Source organism: Anneissia japonica, unplaced genomic scaffold (genome assembly GCF_011630105.1).
Source record: "Anneissia japonica isolate Jap-2015-1 unplaced genomic scaffold, ASM1163010v1 scaffold493_len2256704_cov171, whole genome shotgun sequence".
In the NCBI taxonomy this organism is placed as follows: domain Eukaryota; kingdom Metazoa; phylum Echinodermata; class Crinoidea; order Comatulida; family Comatulidae; genus Anneissia; species Anneissia japonica.
Window position 1 is genome coordinate 821924 of NW_022727062.1, and position 18681 is coordinate 840604.

Below are 18681 nucleotides of genomic sequence, written 5' to 3' on the forward strand. Positions count from 1 at the left end.
TATGTGAGGGTGTGTGTGTGTGTGTAATAGGCCTATATTAAATATTAAACTATTGAACTATTGCTGATATTAAATTCATAATTTAACATCTAAAGTAGGCCTATCAGACAAATGATAAGACTACGAAATCTTCTCCAAAAACTGCAGTGTAGTCACATAAATCAAGAGAAGAGCTTAGCTCAGTCGGCTAAACTGATGGAGGTACAGTGTGTGCACTGAACCGTAGAGATCAAGTCCATGGTTCAACTCCCTTGGTCTCCTGAAATGCAAGTTACGATAGTGCACCGTCTTTTTCGAATGAGCCGTTAAGCCGTTGGTCCCGTGGGCAATACGGCCCATGTGCACTTTAAAGAACGCACTCTCTGCAGAAAAGAGTAGGGGATTGTCTCCCGGCGTACTGCCCAATTCACGACTCGAAAGAACCACACAGAAATTACGTCGCCTTCTATACTTTCGTGTGTTATCCTTGGTGTTTACACCGAATAAATCCATCCATCCGTCATCTCTATCAACAATTCTTTCTGGGAATGACAGGTGGTTGGAATCCTTCATTGCTTCAGTCCATCTCCTCACAGAAGCAAAACTGAAAACCTTATAGTTACCGTTAAAAAATACTCAGAATTGAAATGGAGCAAATTACAAACAATCGGTGTTTGGAAAGCAATGGATTTTAAATAGATAAGATTGTAATCTCTAAAAACGACGAAATAACGGTGTAGGCTTACCATACTCTGCGAAATATTTCTAATGCATTTGATACACAACTGTATGTTCAAATAGTTTGATTCGGCCAACTAAAGTACATTACTATTAGTCCTTTAGTATTTCACTGATAATTTCCAGTAACCCAGAGTACTTTCTAAGCTTTCATACGGTCTAATAAAGTGGCTTTACCGCGATATTACGTTTTAATTAATTTACAGCCATCATCATATTTAACCTCTTTAAAAAATTCCTGATATAAATTTTTGGATTGGCTATTGTTTATCTGAAGGTGGATTCACTCAATGAACGTGCCTTTGCAACAGGAACGTTTCGAGTTCCGCATCTGATTCATGATAATTATATCTTATACAATACACCGGTATTTGATATAGGCCTAAATAAAATATTTGGCGGATTGTATAATATTTATTCTTAAAGATAAACAAATCTAGTGTATATATGATAAATAAAAGGTGTTGCTGCGATATTTTGTTTCATAGAAGAATATAAGAAATGACAATAACCAAAGGATCTGATTATTCGCAAAAATGGAGTATGAGTATGGTGACTCCGAAGAATAGGAGACGTGAAGCCATAACTGATTCTACGTTTCGTTCTTTATAGAACATTTTCAAGAGTGAAAAAATGGACAAATCTCAGCACTTTAAAGATTAATTATGATAGTTAGCTCTATGCTTTCGTTCACACAGTGGACTTCATCCGGATGAAGTCCATTGTGTGGGCGAAAGCTGGAGTTAATAGGTAGTTTTCGCCGCACGGCGTCGTTAACCTTAACGGATGACGTCATAATTTATTCATCTTGCGTTGCGGAGTACGTTAATTTCAGCGTTTTACGTGCTCTACGTACGTTAGTTACGGGTTTGCGCATGCGTATTTCGATTTGTTTACAAAAGAGGCGAGTTATCGTGTTTGCGCATGTTGGGTACTAACGTTAAAGTTAAGGTTAACGTTGGCGGCGAAAACTTTAAAGTGCTTAGATTTGTCATTTCACGTATATACAGTTAATGTACAATGCTATCTAGATGTAGCACTATCTACCTACATTAATCAAAATGTTACTTAACTGATTTCAATCATGAGTTGCATAGACACAAGAAAAAAAAAACACCTATGTGGATCCGTAAACTGAGCTGAAGCTCAATTATAAACCCGACAGATTACTCCAAGCGACTCACAACCATACACAAGTATAGAATAACATCCTCTTCATGATGATGATGATGATCATCATCATGATCATGATCATTATTTCATTTCATTCGTCTCAAAAGATAAACATGAGATGTGGAACACCTCAAAAGTTAACTACAGTAAATCACTGTCGAGTGATAGGCCTAACCATAGTTAATTTCTCATCAACCTTATTATCATTGCAGATTCAAACCACATGGGTGTATGCAAAGGGGGGTTCGGGCGGGTTCGGGAATGTCGTACGACCCACTCCCCCCCCCCTCCAAAAAAAAAAATAAAAAAAAATTCAAAGGTCCATATTTTTCCAGACATTTTTTCTAGGGCCTTTTCACAATGACATAAAACCTTACCAATTGCGTGACGTCAATTCCAGAAATATTGAAACTGAGCCTGCCATCCGCTTTAAGCAAATTGTATTGACATCTTATTCTGTTATTGCTGTTATTTCATTGTAAAACTGTCAAAAAAATTATGATCACGACCCACCCAGAAAAGAATCCTGGATACACCCCTGAATCATTCAGACGTGGTGTTTTTGTTTTAATTTTACGTTTATGTCCGAACTTCCGAGTCGAATCTGAACGAACGATTGAGTATACAGTCTTAAAAATGGCCAACAAGGCAAGCGACACGGTACCGTTAGCGCCCCAGCATATACTGGAAGTGGAGTGGGCGAGAGGCGGGGGTGGAGGTGATGATATGGTACAGATTGAGATGAATACAGTAATCTAAAACTAAACTGCTATAATACAAAAATGACTGATTCATGTTAGCACTTTCTACTCTACCAAATTTCTACCAAATTTTCTTTGACAAAAACTGCCTATAGCCGGCCCCCTATAGTCCGGGCGCGAATTCAATCTTTTTATAAGCTCCGTCTTCTTAATTGATAAAATAATTTTACCTGATTTACTGAAATTAATATTATTAATCAGAGGATGGACTTTAATTAATTATACATTTTAGTTTTTTCTCTATAGCCTTATCACATATGTCATAGATAGACGGAATGTCTGCGCCTATTACTTTCTTGAAGTTTTAAGAGAGTAAAACTTTCATTATTTTGAGGACGCATTTGACGCAGTTAATGTTTTAGTACTTTCAACCGAAAGGTCGTAAGTTCACTAGGGCAATTCACATTGCTTCGGTTTATGAAAAAATCGTCTGGTACTGAATTACCTTCTCAGACGAATATATTTCCGTTATTCTACCTCTCCCCATGTCAATACTACGCCACTAGATACAGTGAGCTACAATTTCAAGTTCAATTTATTGTCATATACAAAGTAAATGAAATTTTTTTCCCAAGGTTCACAATAAAAACAACGCCATACTAAAATAGAATTACAAAGATACGATATAAAATAAGTTAGCCTATGCGTAAAATGATATAAAACATTATAAATATAAAAACCTGTCTCTTATACACATCTAGATGTGTATAAGAGACAGGTATAATATTTATTCTTAAAGATAAACAAATCTAGTGTATATATGATAAATAAAAGGTGTTGCTGCGATATTTTGTTTCATAGAAGAATATAAGAAATGACAATAACCAAAGGATCTGATTATTCGCAAAAATGGAGTATGAGTATGGTGACTCCGAAGAATAGGAGACGTGAAGCCATAACTGATTCTACGTTTCGTTCTTTATAGAACATTTTCAAGAGTGAAAAAATGGACAAATCTCAGCACTTTAAAGATTAATTATGATAGTTAGCTCTATGCTTTCGTTCACACAGTGGACTTCATCCGGATGAAGTCCATTGTGTGGGCGAAAGCTAGAGTTAATAGGTAGTTTTCGCCGCACGACGTCGTTAACCTTAACGGATGAAGTCATAATTTATTCATCTTGCGTTGCGGAGTACGTTAATTTCAGGGTTTTACGTGCTCTACGTACGTTAGTTACGGGTTTGCGCATGCGTATTTCGATTTGTTTACAAAAGAGGCGAGTTATCGTGTTTGCGCATGTTGGGTACTAACGTTAAAGTTAAGGTTAACGTTGGCGGCGAAAACTTTAAAGTGCTTAGATTTGTCATTTCACGTATATACAGTTAATGTACAATGCTATCTAGATGTAGCACTATCTACCTACATTAATCAAAATGTTACTTAACTGATTTCAATCATGAGTTGCATAGACACAAGAAAAAAAAAACACCTATGTGGATCCGTAAACTGAGCTGAAGCTCAATTATAAACCCGACAGATTACTCCAAGCGACTCACAACCATACACAAGTATAGAATAACATCCTCTTCATGATGATGATGATGATCATCATCATGATCATGATCATTATTTCATTTCATTCGTCTCAAAAGATAAACATGGTCCGACATAAATTTTTTCTATGTTAGCCCACCCATTTTCTTTTATTGTGGTGGATTTGAAATAGAATGGCTGGGGCTGATGTAAAATAAAAATAATTATGGCACCTTTAGATGGTCAGAAATGGCACTCTGAGACTTAAATTTGAATATAATTTTATTTTCTTCTCCATTTTATTTTAGAATTTTGAAAAAAAAATTGAAATTATCCTACCACAAAAATATCCACTTATCAGTGGTTGTGGTTGAGGTGAACAAATTGTTACCTCTAGATTTCTGAAAATGGCATTTTCAAAAATTAGTTTTCAAAGGAGTGTTTTCAACAGCATACATGCCCCCGATGCCTGCTGGCGCCGAATGGTAGACATCGCATCATATCAGCGCCCGATTTATTCCATTATTGCACACAGAAGAAATGATTTGTTATGACGCTCAGTCTTCTTAATTGATAAAATAATTTTACCTGATTTACTGAAATTAATAATTAATCAGAGGATGGACTTTAATTAATTATACATTTTAGTTTTTTCTCTATAGCCTTATCACATATGTCACAGATAGACGGAATGTCTGCGCCTATTACTTTGTTGAAGTTTTAAGAGCGTAAAACTTTCATTATTTTGAGGACGCATTTGACGCAGTTAATGCTTTAGTACTTTCAACCGAAAGGTCGTAAGTTCGAACACGAGGGTAATTCACATTGCTTTGGTTTATGAAAAAAATCGTCTGTACTGAATTACCTGCACAGACGAATATATTTCCATTAGTCTACCTCTCCCCCATGTCAATACTACGCCACTAGATACAGTGAGCTACAAGTTCAAGTTCAATTTATTGTCATATACAAAGTAAATGAAATTTGTTTTCCCAGGTTCACAATAAAAACAACGCCATACTAAAATACAATTACAAAGATACGATATAAAATAAGTTAACCTATGCGTAAAATGATATAAAACATAAATATGAAAACCGATAAAATTGCAAAAATTGCATTATAGTCGAGTAAAAATATATAAAAGTGCAGTACAATTACATACTAGTAAGTCGGGCAGTCAATTGTCAATGTTGTTGTTTCATCTAAGTAATATTGCAGCGTTCAATTCATAACAATGTTACAGGATTTTCTCTTAAGAGCAAGAACAACACTGCACTCCGTAATCCTCATTATAAGACTAAATTTAATTAGAGCATCTTTTGTGTTTTAATTTGTCTAAGAGGTTAGATTAATGGTCGTGAAATGATCTAACACATCTTTGCATTTATTTCAATAGTGATTTTAATGTACAGAATAGAAATGATATTGTATCAACTTTTGCTGCTAAGTTTAATCTCAGTTGCTGGATCAGCGTTCAATCTGACTATACTCCACACAAATGATGTTCATGCTCGATTGGAACAGCACGACAAACACGGAGGAATCTGCGACGAAGCCGAAGCTCTCAAAAACGAGTGCTTTGGCGGCGTGGCCCGACGCATGACCAAAATACGCGAGATCCGAGAAGTCGCGGACGTTTTGCTGTTGGACGCAGGTGATCAATTCCAGGGAACCTTGTGGTTTTTGTACTATTGGGGGATGGCAGCGGCATATTTCATGACCAGTCTTGGATATGATGCGATGGTAAGTTAGTTCCTTTTACTTCCTAGTTTTATTGGATTGGATTGGATTTATTCGGTGTAAACACCAAGGATAGCCCACGAAAGTCTAAAAGAAGACTTATTTCCAGTGGAGTCCTTGGATAGTACACCGGGAGACAATCCCCTACTCTTTTCCGAAGAGTGTACTGTGTTCTTTAACGTGCACATGGGCCATAAATGCACACGGGACCAACGGCTTAAACGTCTCATCCGAAAGACGGTGCGCTATTTTAACTTGTATTTCAGCCCTCTAGCTGAAACACGGAGAGGCAGCGATGGGAATTGAACCGGGGACCTAGAGATCTCCACGGTTCAGCGCACACACAGTGGCTACCACCAGGTTAGCCGACTGAGCTAAGCTGCTCTCTCATATACTTTGATATCCGAACAGTGCTGCAACACTGAACAGATGTCTTGCGGATGTACAGTAATATTTTTTCTTGACTATTGCGTTACTATCACAGGCCGTCGGAAATCACGAGTTTGATAACTCTCCAGATGGCCTAGAACCTTTTGTAAGAAATGTGTCCTTCCCACTACTCAGTGCCAACATGGATGCCTCTGAGGAACCAGTATTAGATGGTCTTATCAATAAGTCTGCGGTTCTCACTGTGCGAGACGAACGCATTGGCGTTGTTGGTTACACATACTACGACACAGATATAATATCTAAAACACGTAAGCTGATAATAATTACTTTACCTTTATAAAATTAAATTAGAAAATGTTTATATAAATGTCTTAAAGAGCACAAAGAACGAAATGTTTACGCCAAATCATTGATATGCCTGGGTTTTTTTGCCAATAATATTTATCATAATCTCATAATACAATAATTATAATTTACGTAATAACAGGAGACGTACATTTTAGCGCCGAGGTACCTGCTGTACAGAAGGAAGTGGATAGGCTGAAGAGGTTAGGAATCAACAAAATAATAGCAGTCGGTCATTCAGGACTACCAATCGATAAGAAGATTGCGAATGAAGTCAAAGGAGTAGATGTCGTCATCGGCGGTCATTCAAATTCATTTCTCTACGACGGTAAATCCTCATTATGTTTGAGTGGCTCCCTCACTGTACAAAATGTTCACCTTTTAAATGATTTTAAAATTCTAAATTAATAAATGTTTTACCTCAAGACCTTTCTCTCTTTCTGTTCCGCTTAAGAGAACATTCATTTGAAGATCGCAATACATTTAGTATTATACTAGTGTATCCTTCTTAGTGGTTTTATCTTTTCCATTGTAAAGCACGTATTTTCAGCCCCTGGCAGTGTTCTTGTCGCTCTTATACTGAAATAAATAATAAAATTACTGTGTATTTAGATAATCTATTCAAAATGAAGCCTCCATAATATAACAATATATCAGTACGATATAAAACTTTAATATTATCTTATCAAATTTATTATTAGGCCATATGTGTATTATGCACCTTTCGGTAGAGCATATTATACAATAAAAAAATTACTTGATTTTTTATTCATCTTTTTTTGCTTTGTTTTGTTTATGGACATTAGCGTGTCATTTGCTAATTCAGAGTGAAAATATACCGTAAATCCTCAAATAGAAGCAATGGGCTTCTTTCGAGATTATTTTTAAAATTAAAGAGGGGGACTTCTTTTCGAGATGGGCTTCTTCCCGAGATTAATCCCAATGGGCTGTTTATGTTTTACGGTCGTATAATTAAATTAGACAAGTTTATGTTGCTGATGAATAATAATATACTATTATGAACCAAGATTATCATTTCTTACTGTAGGGGATCCGCCTTCAACAGAGAAAGTCGATGGGCCATATCCGATAGTAATAAACCCGTCTCATAGTCCCAATTCAAATGTGCTTGTAGTGCAGGACTACACCTTCGGCAAGTACCTTGGATATCTGAATGTTGTGTTTGACAGTGAAGGTGAAATAACATCATGGACAGGCAATCCAATTCTGTTGGACCACACAGTCGCACAAGGTAGAGTCCTGACCAGAATATCAAATCTTGACAAAAACATGTGACTTTCCTAAATATGGTCATGATGACATCACATCATGACCATATATAGGTACACCATGACTCTAAGCTATATGGGCATACAACAGTTTTTTGATAGTGTAGAAGAGCTTATGGAAAATTAAATCGATGTACAGTTGATTGTTAATAATAATTGATAAAATTTACTTCCAAATGAAACTACAGAGTGAACAAGATCACAATATAACATACTTTCCATTAAAGGATTAATTAAATAATACAAGTTTATATACTTCCATCAATTAAAACTAAGAGAATAACTGAAATTATTGAACGCAACAGCGCAACAAACCTTGAGCAAAAATATTACATGTAAACAGCAATTTTGTTAGTCGAATTGAGAAATTACAATGAGACTAGCTTCTAAAACTAAACAAAAAAGTGCTGAGTGAAACGGAGTGTTAGCATTGCTATAATGTACAACACATAAAAAGTCTGTATTGTATACTGTACTATAGATTCAACAATATTATCTGAGATTGAGAAATGGGCTGAACCAGTAAAAGATCAAATCGGAAAGGTAGTCGGCCGCACGAATGTCTTCCTCCAGGGTGATAGGAATGTTTGTCGGAAGTCTGAATGTAATCTTGGGAATCTAGTCACCGAAGCATTTGTCGCCATGAACCTGGTGGAACCGGATGAACTACGTTGGAGCCGAGTTGGGATCGCACTGTGGAACGGTGGAGGCATAAGACAATCTGTCCCTGTCGGTGAGAAAAACAAAATTGGATTGGTAATGTGAAGTGATGATGGTGCAAGGGGTTGACCCTGCAAGTTTGGAATCCTACATTACAAGGGAATGTTCTCTGTCACCTTATCTAGATTTTTCCTTTCATTTGTAATCTGAGCTTTATCCCCTCCCTTGTCATTTATTTTAAGAATGTTAGCCCCAGGAAGCTTTCAAAATGCTTTCCTTTTTATTATGCTGTAATGTTTATCGAATAAATGTGATTTTATATACTGAAAAGACCTTGGGTACCTTTTAATTTGACATGGAAGCATCGGGGAGATCTTCGCATCTCATTATCACCGGGCTATTAATACAACTGTTATTGGAAATGCAAAAGCATTATATTTCTGATGGTGACTACACAGCATATTCATTCTGTTTCTTGCAAATAAATTATCTAGCCTTATACTTACTCAAACAGGTTAAGGTCAAAGAGGTTAACGAAATCACCTCTGTCGATATTTTGCATGATTACTATTCGAATGAAATATTAAAGAGTACGTGTTTTCAATTTGATATCATCAATCACATTTCAAACAGACAAAAGTACAATTATATAAACCAGCAATCAGCGCGCTAGCATCATTTAATTGCTAATGCTACCCGTTAGCCGATATTAATTCGGCAATAGAACCATTTCCTTCATAATCGAGTTTAATAGAGGTAATTACGGACCTACTAGCCAGAAGCTACCTTGTGAAATATTCATTATCGGCGTAATTATGTATAATGCTATGAAGACGAGTTGGATTTGTACATAATAATGAATTCAATTTGATAAAAGCAGTCGACTTTTTAACCTTTTTGTCGGAGTATTTTATTGAGTCCAGACCTAGGAAATGAAGTTCATATTACTCATCACACGACAAATAAAATAAATATGCATTCTGCATGTAGGCCTATATCAAATTTGAAAATATAGCATGTGGGACTAGCGTACTCCAACATTGTTTAATAAAGATCAAACAACGCATTATTAATTGTATAGGATAGAGCTCACGTCTTATCACAATTCTCCTAGGTTCAAATCGTACAGCAACACACACTGCAGAATGAATCATTCAGCTAAATCCCGCCCTTTGATATTATTACTAAGGCTCCCACATACAACAGCGTAATATTGTCCTGTTTTGATTGGTCAATTGGCAGGTTTGATTGACACTGCAGAAAGGTTTATTGTTTCCAAGTTTCACCCATACGTTTTAAAATGGTTACATATGATAAAGCACCAGAAAGAAGTGAAATGGATTCACAATGTACCACCACAATAATGCAACAATGGGTAACAACAGCAAGCGCATACCGTACTAGTCCTGGAAATTGCACTAAATCCCATCGATATGTATTTTTTAAAATGTTGATTCGTTGTTGTAAATTATAACGAAATATTATAATGTTTATATACTCATCTGTATCCACAGGTCGTATTACAATCGGCGATTTGAACATGGTGTTACCGTTTGGCAACACAGTTGATATCGTTGAGATTAAAGGAAAATACATTCGCGAAGCACTTGAATTCTCGGTGTACAAGTACGGCACGGACAATTTGGGAGGAGAGTTCCTACAAATGACAGGTAGGTACTACAGGTCTCCCTCGAAAGACCCCTCCAATTAAAGACCACTTCCTGTTGTCCGCCCATATTAACAAATGTATTTTATCTTTATTATTCTAATTAGAGACCAACGGTGCTAAGAAACCATAGAAACCCGGTCCCGAAAGTCTGTTTAATTGGAGGGAACCTTTATTTTGCAATAATAATATACATTTTAGAATCATATGTACTGTACAAACGGATTTTTAAGACAAAGAATGTGTTTGACGAAATAATCGGGAACGGCTTATATACATATCATTCTATATTCAACATCTGGGGAAAATGGCGTGTAGAGCACATCCTTCGCCCTAGTTACCAACCGTCAAATTAAGTATTCCCTTAATCCTCTTTAAACCTATTTATACAGCCTGTGTCATACCAATAAATAATACAATATAACACCAGGGAGGTGTAAATAACACTATAAGTTAAATATTTGAATTACTAGCTGGTATATGTAGGCCTGTTATAGATTTAATATAAAAACTAGAAATTATTTCCTTCGTCTAATTAACATATGCCTAAATGACATTTTATAAAATTTTTTACTGCATTATTATTCATATTTTGCATATAAATTATTTCTCCATATAATCACTAGTATTTTATTGCTATAAAATATTAGTTTTTATTAATATGAAGTATGAAATATGTAAAATATATATTTGTGTTATAGATTTGTAATTATTTTCATTAAGGCTTACATGTAACATATGATGTTACAAAACAACCAGGTAGTAGAGTTGTTGATGTGGAGGCCGTTTGCACAGAATGCACAGTTCCAGAATACAAACCACTCGTAGATGACGAGATATACAATATTATAGTAAGCGATTACATAGCAAACGGCGGCGATGGTTACTCGATGATTAGTGATAACAAACTGTCATATGTCACAGGTAATTTGGATTCTCATAAAGATTTTACTAGGTTAACATAACTGGTTATGCTACGATATCCAGGAGCAAATTGAGTTTCAGTATGTCTTTGCATTTACTGTACTTTTCTATTTTTTATACAAACATTTAATATTATTTTAAATTACATGGCACATATAATGCAGTTTTAATCTTTCCATTATTTGATGCATCTTGCACCTACCTTAGTTCTATTTTTTTTTTCAAACACTAATGGGTTACGAATCTATCCTCATATCCGTCTATTTGTGTCTGTGATTATTTTTTGATTATTTTTCTTTTTATTTCCTAAATGTTTTACCACTTTTTCATATGAGAATTTATTTTTTTATTGGGCTTGGGCAGTATAGTTTGCTGTGAGAGATGTGTATAAGAGACAGGGCTTCTTCCCGAGATTAATCCCAATGGGCTGTTTAGGTTTTACGGTCGTATAATTAAATTAGACAAGTTTATGTTGCTGATGAATAATAATATACTATTATGAACCAAGATTATCATTTCTTACTATAGGGGATCCGCCTTCAACAGAGAAAGTCGATGGGCCGTATCCGATAGTAATAAACCCGTCTCATAGTCCCAATTCAAATGTACTTGTAGTGCAAGACTACACCTTCGGCAAGTACCTTGGATATCTGAATGTTGTGTTTGACAGTGAAGGTGAAATAACATCATGGACAGGCAATCCAATTCTGTTGGACCACACAGTCGCACAAGGTAAAGCCCTGACCAGAATATCAAATCTTGAGAAAAACATGTGACTTTCCTAAATATGGTCATGATGACATCACATCATGACCATATAGATACTCGATGACTCTATATGGGCGTACAACAGTTTTTTGATAGTGTAGAAGAGCTATGGAAAATTAAATCGATGTACAGTTGATTGTTAATAATAATAATTGATAAAATTTACTTCCAAATGAAACTACAGAGTGAACAAGATCACAATTAATATAACATAATTTCCTTTAAAGGATTAACTAAATAATACAAGTTTATATACTTCCATCAATTAAAACTAAGAGAATAACTGAAATTATTGAACCAACAGTGCAACAAACCTTGGGAAAAAATATTACATGTAAACAGCAATTTTGTTAGTCGAATTGAGAAATTACAATGAGACTAGCTTCTAAAACTAAACAAAAAAGTGCTGAGTGTGAAACGGAGTGTTAGCATTGCTATAATGTACAACACATAAAAAGTCTGTATTGTATACTGTACTATAGATTCAACAATATTATCTGAGATTGAGAAATGGGCCGAACCAGTAAAAGATCAAATCGGAAAGGTAGTCGGCCGCACGAATGTCTTCCTCCAGGGTGATAGGAATGTTTGTCGGAAGTCTGAATGTAATCTTGGGAATCTAGTCACCGAAGCATTTGTCGCCATGAACCTGGTGGAACCGGATGAACTACGTTGGAGCCGAGTTGGGATCGCACTGTGGAACGGTGGAGGCATAAGACAATCTGTCCCTGTCGGTGAGAAAAACAAAATTGGATTGGTAATGTGAAGTGATGATGGGACAATTTTAATGTTGCTTAATATATTTATTTGTTGAAAATAGTACAAAATCCTAACAGTTTCTAATATTGTCAGTACTTCTCCAGATTTGAAACACATCTTTCACACGAGTCATATTGCTATATTTACTGGCTTGACCATAGTATGCCCCTGATAGCCAAGACAGAAAATATAAAACATATGTGCCTGATTGGCTTTGGAAAAAAAAAAAATTAATCTCAAGAAGCTAGCTTGAGCTGGTGAAGGCTCATGTCTAAAATAATTGTTTAAAACAATGTCCTTTACTTGTTTGGTAGATGCCCTATGAAATTTGATTTTTGATATTATGCTTCCACCACCTCGCGAAAAGCCGCTTTGTTTTAGTGCTACACGTTGTATCTCTTCTTTTTATTAGGTCACAATTGAATTCAGTACAAATGTATCATGAAAACAGTATCGTAGTCAATGTTCACTCTTAATTTAAGGATACGATCGCTGCTCATATTGTTGCATAATATATTTTATCTTCAATGACGAGGGGAAAACAATGTATCCCTTAACAAAATAAAATAGAAGATGAAAATGATTAAATATTGTTGTTCAAATTGAATATAGGCCTATTCTATGTCTTTGTCGTACACAATGTGTACTTATTCTATCCCTAATACAATGTGGGGTAGGGATCCAGCTAGCATCACGTACTATTTCAGTTTATTTTAACGTTTTTCTGCAGGGCCCTGCATGGCCGATTTTTATTTCCACAGGGACCATGAGCCGTCCCCTGTGACAATAAATTTCAATTACTATCCCGGGGTCCAGTAAGAATTATGAATTGCTTGCTTTAATCCGTGAGAGCTGAAAGGTAGGCCCATTACACAACTGCAGTGGCGGATTCAAAGGAGGCGAGCCGGCCCGGGCCCCACTAAATTTGTCAAAATTAGAAAAATAAAGTTGAGAAAAAAGGAAAATTATAACATTTAGGTCTGAGAGTACATTTCCGGCCATCTGGATGTGCCATAATCATAAATTTTCTTACTGGTCTGGTCACCGGTCGCATCCGTGAATGTCCTTCCGGGTTCCCTCTATTTAAATTTCTGGATCCGCCACAGCACTGTATAGGCCTATATTATGTAAATATTTTACGATTCTAAATATATCTACGATTGGGTGTGCATTGTGGTAATGAATTGCCATACATTGCGATATAAAAGTCTCAGTATGTATGAATTTGTAAATTCATGTGTTATGTTTGTGCTAGTGTTGTTTCATAGGCCTAGTATTTATATGTATCAAGAACATTTCCGAGAGGAACTTACAGATAGAGATCTAACACACCGATTGTTAAAAGTCAATTCGGTAAATATAATTTAAGTGGTTTAAATAAATTTTATGTATAATATATTATTTTAGTTTATTGCTGCTTCAATATTCATTTAATAATTTTGGAGAATGTCTGCAGGGCATCACATATCACCATGAGAAGCTATCAAAGCATATTTAGATCCGGGTTTGAATTTTATCTTAACAAAGCCACCATTATCCTCAGTAAGGTACACCCACTTGTTACCTGAAAAAGAATAGAAACAAACTGCATTTCTTAGTTGTAAAACTTACTAGTAGTCTACTATCTATATAAGTTTAAAACAAATTGCAGTATCATCACCATCGACAACGACTAAAAACAAAACAAAACAAAACAAAACAGCTACAACAACAATCATATTATGAATAATCTTAATGTAGCCCTACTTCTTACCGATGTAAATTTCAACTTCATTCATCTTGAATGCATTCTTAACATCATTAAGTCTCAAATAACATCCTGATTCGAGTATGAACGATTTAGAAATCCATTTTGATTGATTGTACCATTCAAAACTAACCAAAGCTGTAGCCGTATTTAAGAAAAAAATAATGGTTAATGGTTAATGGTTATTAATTTATAGAGCGCAAAATACAAAAAGTCTCTAAGCGCTATCAGGCAAGTGTAAAGATGGAACGGAAACCAAAACCACAAAATAAAAAGAAGTGAAAATAATTATAAAGATTAAAATAGAATCGTTAATTATACATTTTTAAAGGTTTCTCAGCATAGCCAAGAGGCTTCACTCTAGAGTCGTTCCCACATCTGATGAAGGAGACTTTGAAGGCTTCTGTGGCTGAAGCCTTTCACATGTCTGATGAAGAAGGCTTGAAGTCTCTGATAATCGTTAATGTCTTAGTCATTTTTCTCCCACTCCTCAATTTCATTTTTTGGCCTGCAATGTCTAATTTTTGAAATGATTTGAAAAAAAAAAGTGTGGAAATGCTCAGGACAAAACATCTTCATTTAAGACATGTACTTCTATAATTCCCTTCATCAATCTTAAATTCATATATTTTTTTTCTGTATCCCTATCCTTCTGAAACACTTTCGTTGAAGACCAATCAGCTCCAACAGTTTCAATCAATTTTCTTTAAAAAAAAAAAGAAGGTGGAAATGCTCAAGACAAAACATCTTCTTTTAAGACATTTCTAAAATTCCCTTCATCTATCTTAAATTCATATATTTTTTTTGTCTCCATATGCTTCCGAAACACTTTCTTTGAAGTCCAATAATCTCCAACGGTTTCAACAAATTTTCTTACACCTAAAAAGTAGCCCTCCTCCAGTCGTCCCCCACCCCCAACTGATAATGTTCAAAGAAAAAAAAATCACACTCGATAAATATCACCTCATATCACAATATTTTGGAAGTTAGCGCCCTCACATTATCACCCGTGGCGTAGCTACGAGAATTGAAATGAGGGTGGGGGAGGGGTGGCCGATAGGGGCGCGAAGGTAAAAAGGGGAGTTTAATATTAAGGTGATGGGGTGAAAGCTTGCAAAATGGGGTGATTTGAGATGTTTTTAAATTTTAACTACTTGAGTGTGGGGGGGGGGGGGGGGAGGAAGAAAGGGGATCGATAAGGGTAAGCGCAAGAATATTTCGGGGCACATCGGTGCACCCCAAGGATAGACGACTGTTAATCATCGAGCCCCTTCCCCTACCTATTTCAAGACTCCTAAATACGCCTTTCTTATACTCAACGTCTAACCTGTATTTTCCTAATTGCTCTCCCATACTCCACAAAATACTTATAAAAAAATGTCTTACGGAGATCAGTTGCAAGGGGATAATTGTTAGATTCACACTGCACTCCAACATCTTTCTGAGGAGGAATTTCTTGAATATCAAATTTAGTCAATTCCTTCGCAAGGATTTCATCCGCAATATTCATCTCTTCAATAATGTTCTTGGTGTTGCCTGCTTCAAGTTTATTTGGAAGATTTTTTTGTGTAAGTAGATGTAAAGATTGTTAGTCAGAGCTACAGTGTTTTTTTTATAGTGGTAGATGCAAACATAAGTCAGAGGAAGGAAACTCCGCACCCGTCCTAAAAATCGTAACATGCATACAAGCGACTGTTCCATTCAGAAGAAAGGTAGACCTAACTTTTTTCATATCTTGGTTATAAAACGAATAATGAATTTCCTATAGTGTAATAGGAAGAAGATCTTTATTCGTTGAAATATTAAGGGTTCCATTCAGCTCTTGAAAACGTTATTTCCCTTGCACTCACAAACGTTAATTATTTGTATAACATTTACCCTGCGTTATATACTAGTTTATGTATACATAAACTAGTATATAACACAGGGAACATTTTTTTCCCATCGGATGCACCTTGCCTTGATTCGAGTGTTTCAAAGACTATCGGGTTTATCAATATGGTTTACTGCTGCTCACAAATGGTAATACAATTAAACATACCTTATATCGGTATAGATTTTGTACATTTCAAGCAGAGTTAAAAAATGCAATGAAATTGACCTATCTGCCAAGCAAGCCCATTATATTATTGTTAAGGTCCTAACATTATGACAGCAAAGAATTATGCACAAACATACATGAAAATTAGTGTTTATGGGACATGTGCGTATTTCTTCTCTGATTGGTCAGTTTATTGACCCTGCATAAGAGGTCCATTTCATGAGGCTATGACATGGCAACTCAGTGCGCACGGAATCGCTTTAAATGACGATACGCTCAGAACTAACTCCACCGTTATTGGTCGACGGAGTGGTTTTTAATTTTTTGCCAAATCAAATCAATTAATAAATCAACTGATAATATCTACTTGTAATAATCATGATATTTATTTTCTTTTACCAGGCAACTAGGAAGCCACAATGTTGAGAGTATGTACAGAAAATAGGTGTTGTGAGTACACCCGTAGACAGACGTATACAATCAATTTAACTGAATCCTGTACACAAAATCAGCCAGTGCAGTTGAGCCACTTTTTTATGATTATTTAAATATTGCCATATATTTTTATTTATTCGAGATTATACCAAACCCAATAATTTTATGATAATTTCAGTACACTACTTCATAACACATAGGCCTAAATCACTTATCTCACATCGGTCAGATTGTTATATAAACAACCCTTAACCTGGACTATAACAGTATGAACAACAATGAAAATAATTTGCCAATTTTGGTTCTTTATTGTGCTTCTTTATCCTTTGAATATGTTTCTTCTCGTCATTGATGTTCATATTCAGAATAAGTAAAATTATGCCCCTATACCAAGAGAGTAAAAACAACTCTGCCTAATTGGTCTAAAAAAATCTTTTATTGATAGTCTCAAAACAAATTTATACAATTACACAACTTTACATGTTTACACAGAATTTGAAAAGCAGAAAAGGTCACATGAAGAAGTAGATTGAGCTGGTGAAAGCCAGGGGCGGATTTAGAGGGGCCGGGTCGGCCCCGGTTTCTTAAAAAAAATCTTTTATTGATAGTCTCAAAACAAATTTATACACATTACACAACTTTACACGTTTACACAGAATTTGAAAAGCAGAAAAGGTCACAGGAATAAGTAGATTGAGCTGGTGAAAGCCAGGGGCGGATTTAGAGGGGCCGGGTCGGCCCCGGTTCCCGTTTAAGAAGTTAAAAAAAAAAAAAAAAAAGACAAAAGAAAAAAAGAAAAAGGAAAAACTGATCGCCCAAAACGCTTTAGAGGTTATTTTCGGGCGTCTAGAAAACAAACATTTCGCGGGGCATGCCCTCGGACCCCTTAGGGTGGTGTTATCTCGATCGATCCCACACTTTCGGTTCCATTTTCGGCCCCGGCTTTCAGACATCTCTGTTTTGGCCCCTGAAAACTCCTGTTTAAAATAATTTTTGAAGAACGGTCTCGTCAGGGACATCATCTCCTTTCCTTGTTTGATCGATGACAATAAAGTATTCTTGAAGGTATGCTACTAAACGTCTCGCGAAAAGGCCGCTTTGTTTTAGTTAAAACTCTTTTCATTGTGTCAAAATTTAATTTAGCACAAATGTGTATGAAAACAGAAGCCAAGGTTAACCCTCAAGAGAGGATATGATTACTGCTCATTTTGTAGCATAATTAATTCTATCTTCAATGAAGAGAGGAAAATATATCCTTTAAAAAATGTAATAAAAAAAAAGAAATATTGTTCAAATTGATTATCATCTTTGTCAAACACCATGTGTACTTATTCTTTTCTTATCAATACATCAATTATTGTAGCATTAGTAGGTCAGTGGTTAAAAAAGTGCTGAATCCCTGGCAAAGGCTTATTCTGGCCCTAATACTATGTGGGGTACGAGTCGATCAAGCTAGCTTCATCTGTTCTGATGTATTTTAACGTTTTCATATAAAAGTCAATTCATTCAACAAGTGTGCACAAAGGTTGGTGGAGGGGGTTGTCTGACGAGAGATGAGTTGAATATGCTATAGGTCACATGCAGTTCTTTCCATGATCTTCTAGATCGAATGATCACGAATGACCAAAGCTTGACAGGAAGCTGAACCAGTCGAAAGAAAAAGCAAATACATTTATTCTGCACTTGTCACGAATAAATATGGATTGCTGGCCCCCAATAAATTTTGAAAATAATATGTAAAAAGAACACAATATATATATATATATATTTATTTCAATAAATTTTGAAA

General features: G+C 35.6%; 2 protein-coding genes across 2 annotated transcripts in view; one reads left to right on the forward strand and one right to left on the reverse strand.

Moving 5' to 3' along the window:
- The window catches only part of LOC117113412 (snake venom 5'-nucleotidase-like), a 13122-nt gene extending 446 nt beyond the window's left edge, over positions 1–12676 (forward strand). Inside the window, exons 2-10 of the mRNA XM_033256734.1 lie at positions 5541–5871; positions 6353–6566; positions 6746–6931; positions 7652–7855; positions 8374–8625; positions 10067–10222; positions 10942–11173; positions 11651–11874; positions 12393–12676. Coding sequence (XP_033112625.1) covers positions 5548–5871; positions 6353–6566; positions 6746–6931; positions 7652–7855; positions 8374–8625; positions 10067–10222; positions 10942–11173; positions 11651–11874; positions 12393–12676 — 2076 coding nt within the window. The 5' untranslated portion in view covers positions 5541–5547. The remainder of the gene's footprint in view (positions 1–5540; positions 5872–6352; positions 6567–6745; positions 6932–7651; positions 7856–8373; positions 8626–10066; positions 10223–10941; positions 11174–11650; positions 11875–12392) is intronic.
- An 11-nt stretch (positions 12677–12687) lies between these two features.
- LOC117113499 lies at positions 12688–16012 on the reverse strand. The gene is made up of 3 exons (XM_033256850.1): positions 15803–16012; positions 14423–14554; positions 12688–14233 (listed from the first exon to the last, which is right to left on the reverse strand). Exons 1-3 carry the CDS (start codon positions 15924–15926, stop codon positions 14130–14132), a joined length of 360 nt encoding a protein of 119 aa, XP_033112741.1. The 5' UTR covers positions 15927–16012; the 3' UTR covers positions 12688–14129.
- Positions 16013–18681: the final 2669 nt, after the last annotated feature.

Excerpts from the sequence above, each read along its gene's own strand:
- LOC117113499 (XM_033256850.1), bottom strand. The coding sequence starts at position 15,926 with ATGAATATTGCGGATGAAATCCTTGCGAAGGAATTGACTAAATTTGAT. Across the intron at positions 14,555-15,802 it reads TCCCCTTGCAACTGATCTCC|CTTTGGTTAGTTTTGAATGG; the intron begins GTAAGACATTTT and ends ATACGGCTACAG. Across the intron at positions 14,234-14,422 it reads TGAAGTTGAAATTTACATCG|GTAACAAGTGGGTGTACCTT; the intron begins GTAAGAAGTAGG and ends ATTCTTTTTCAG.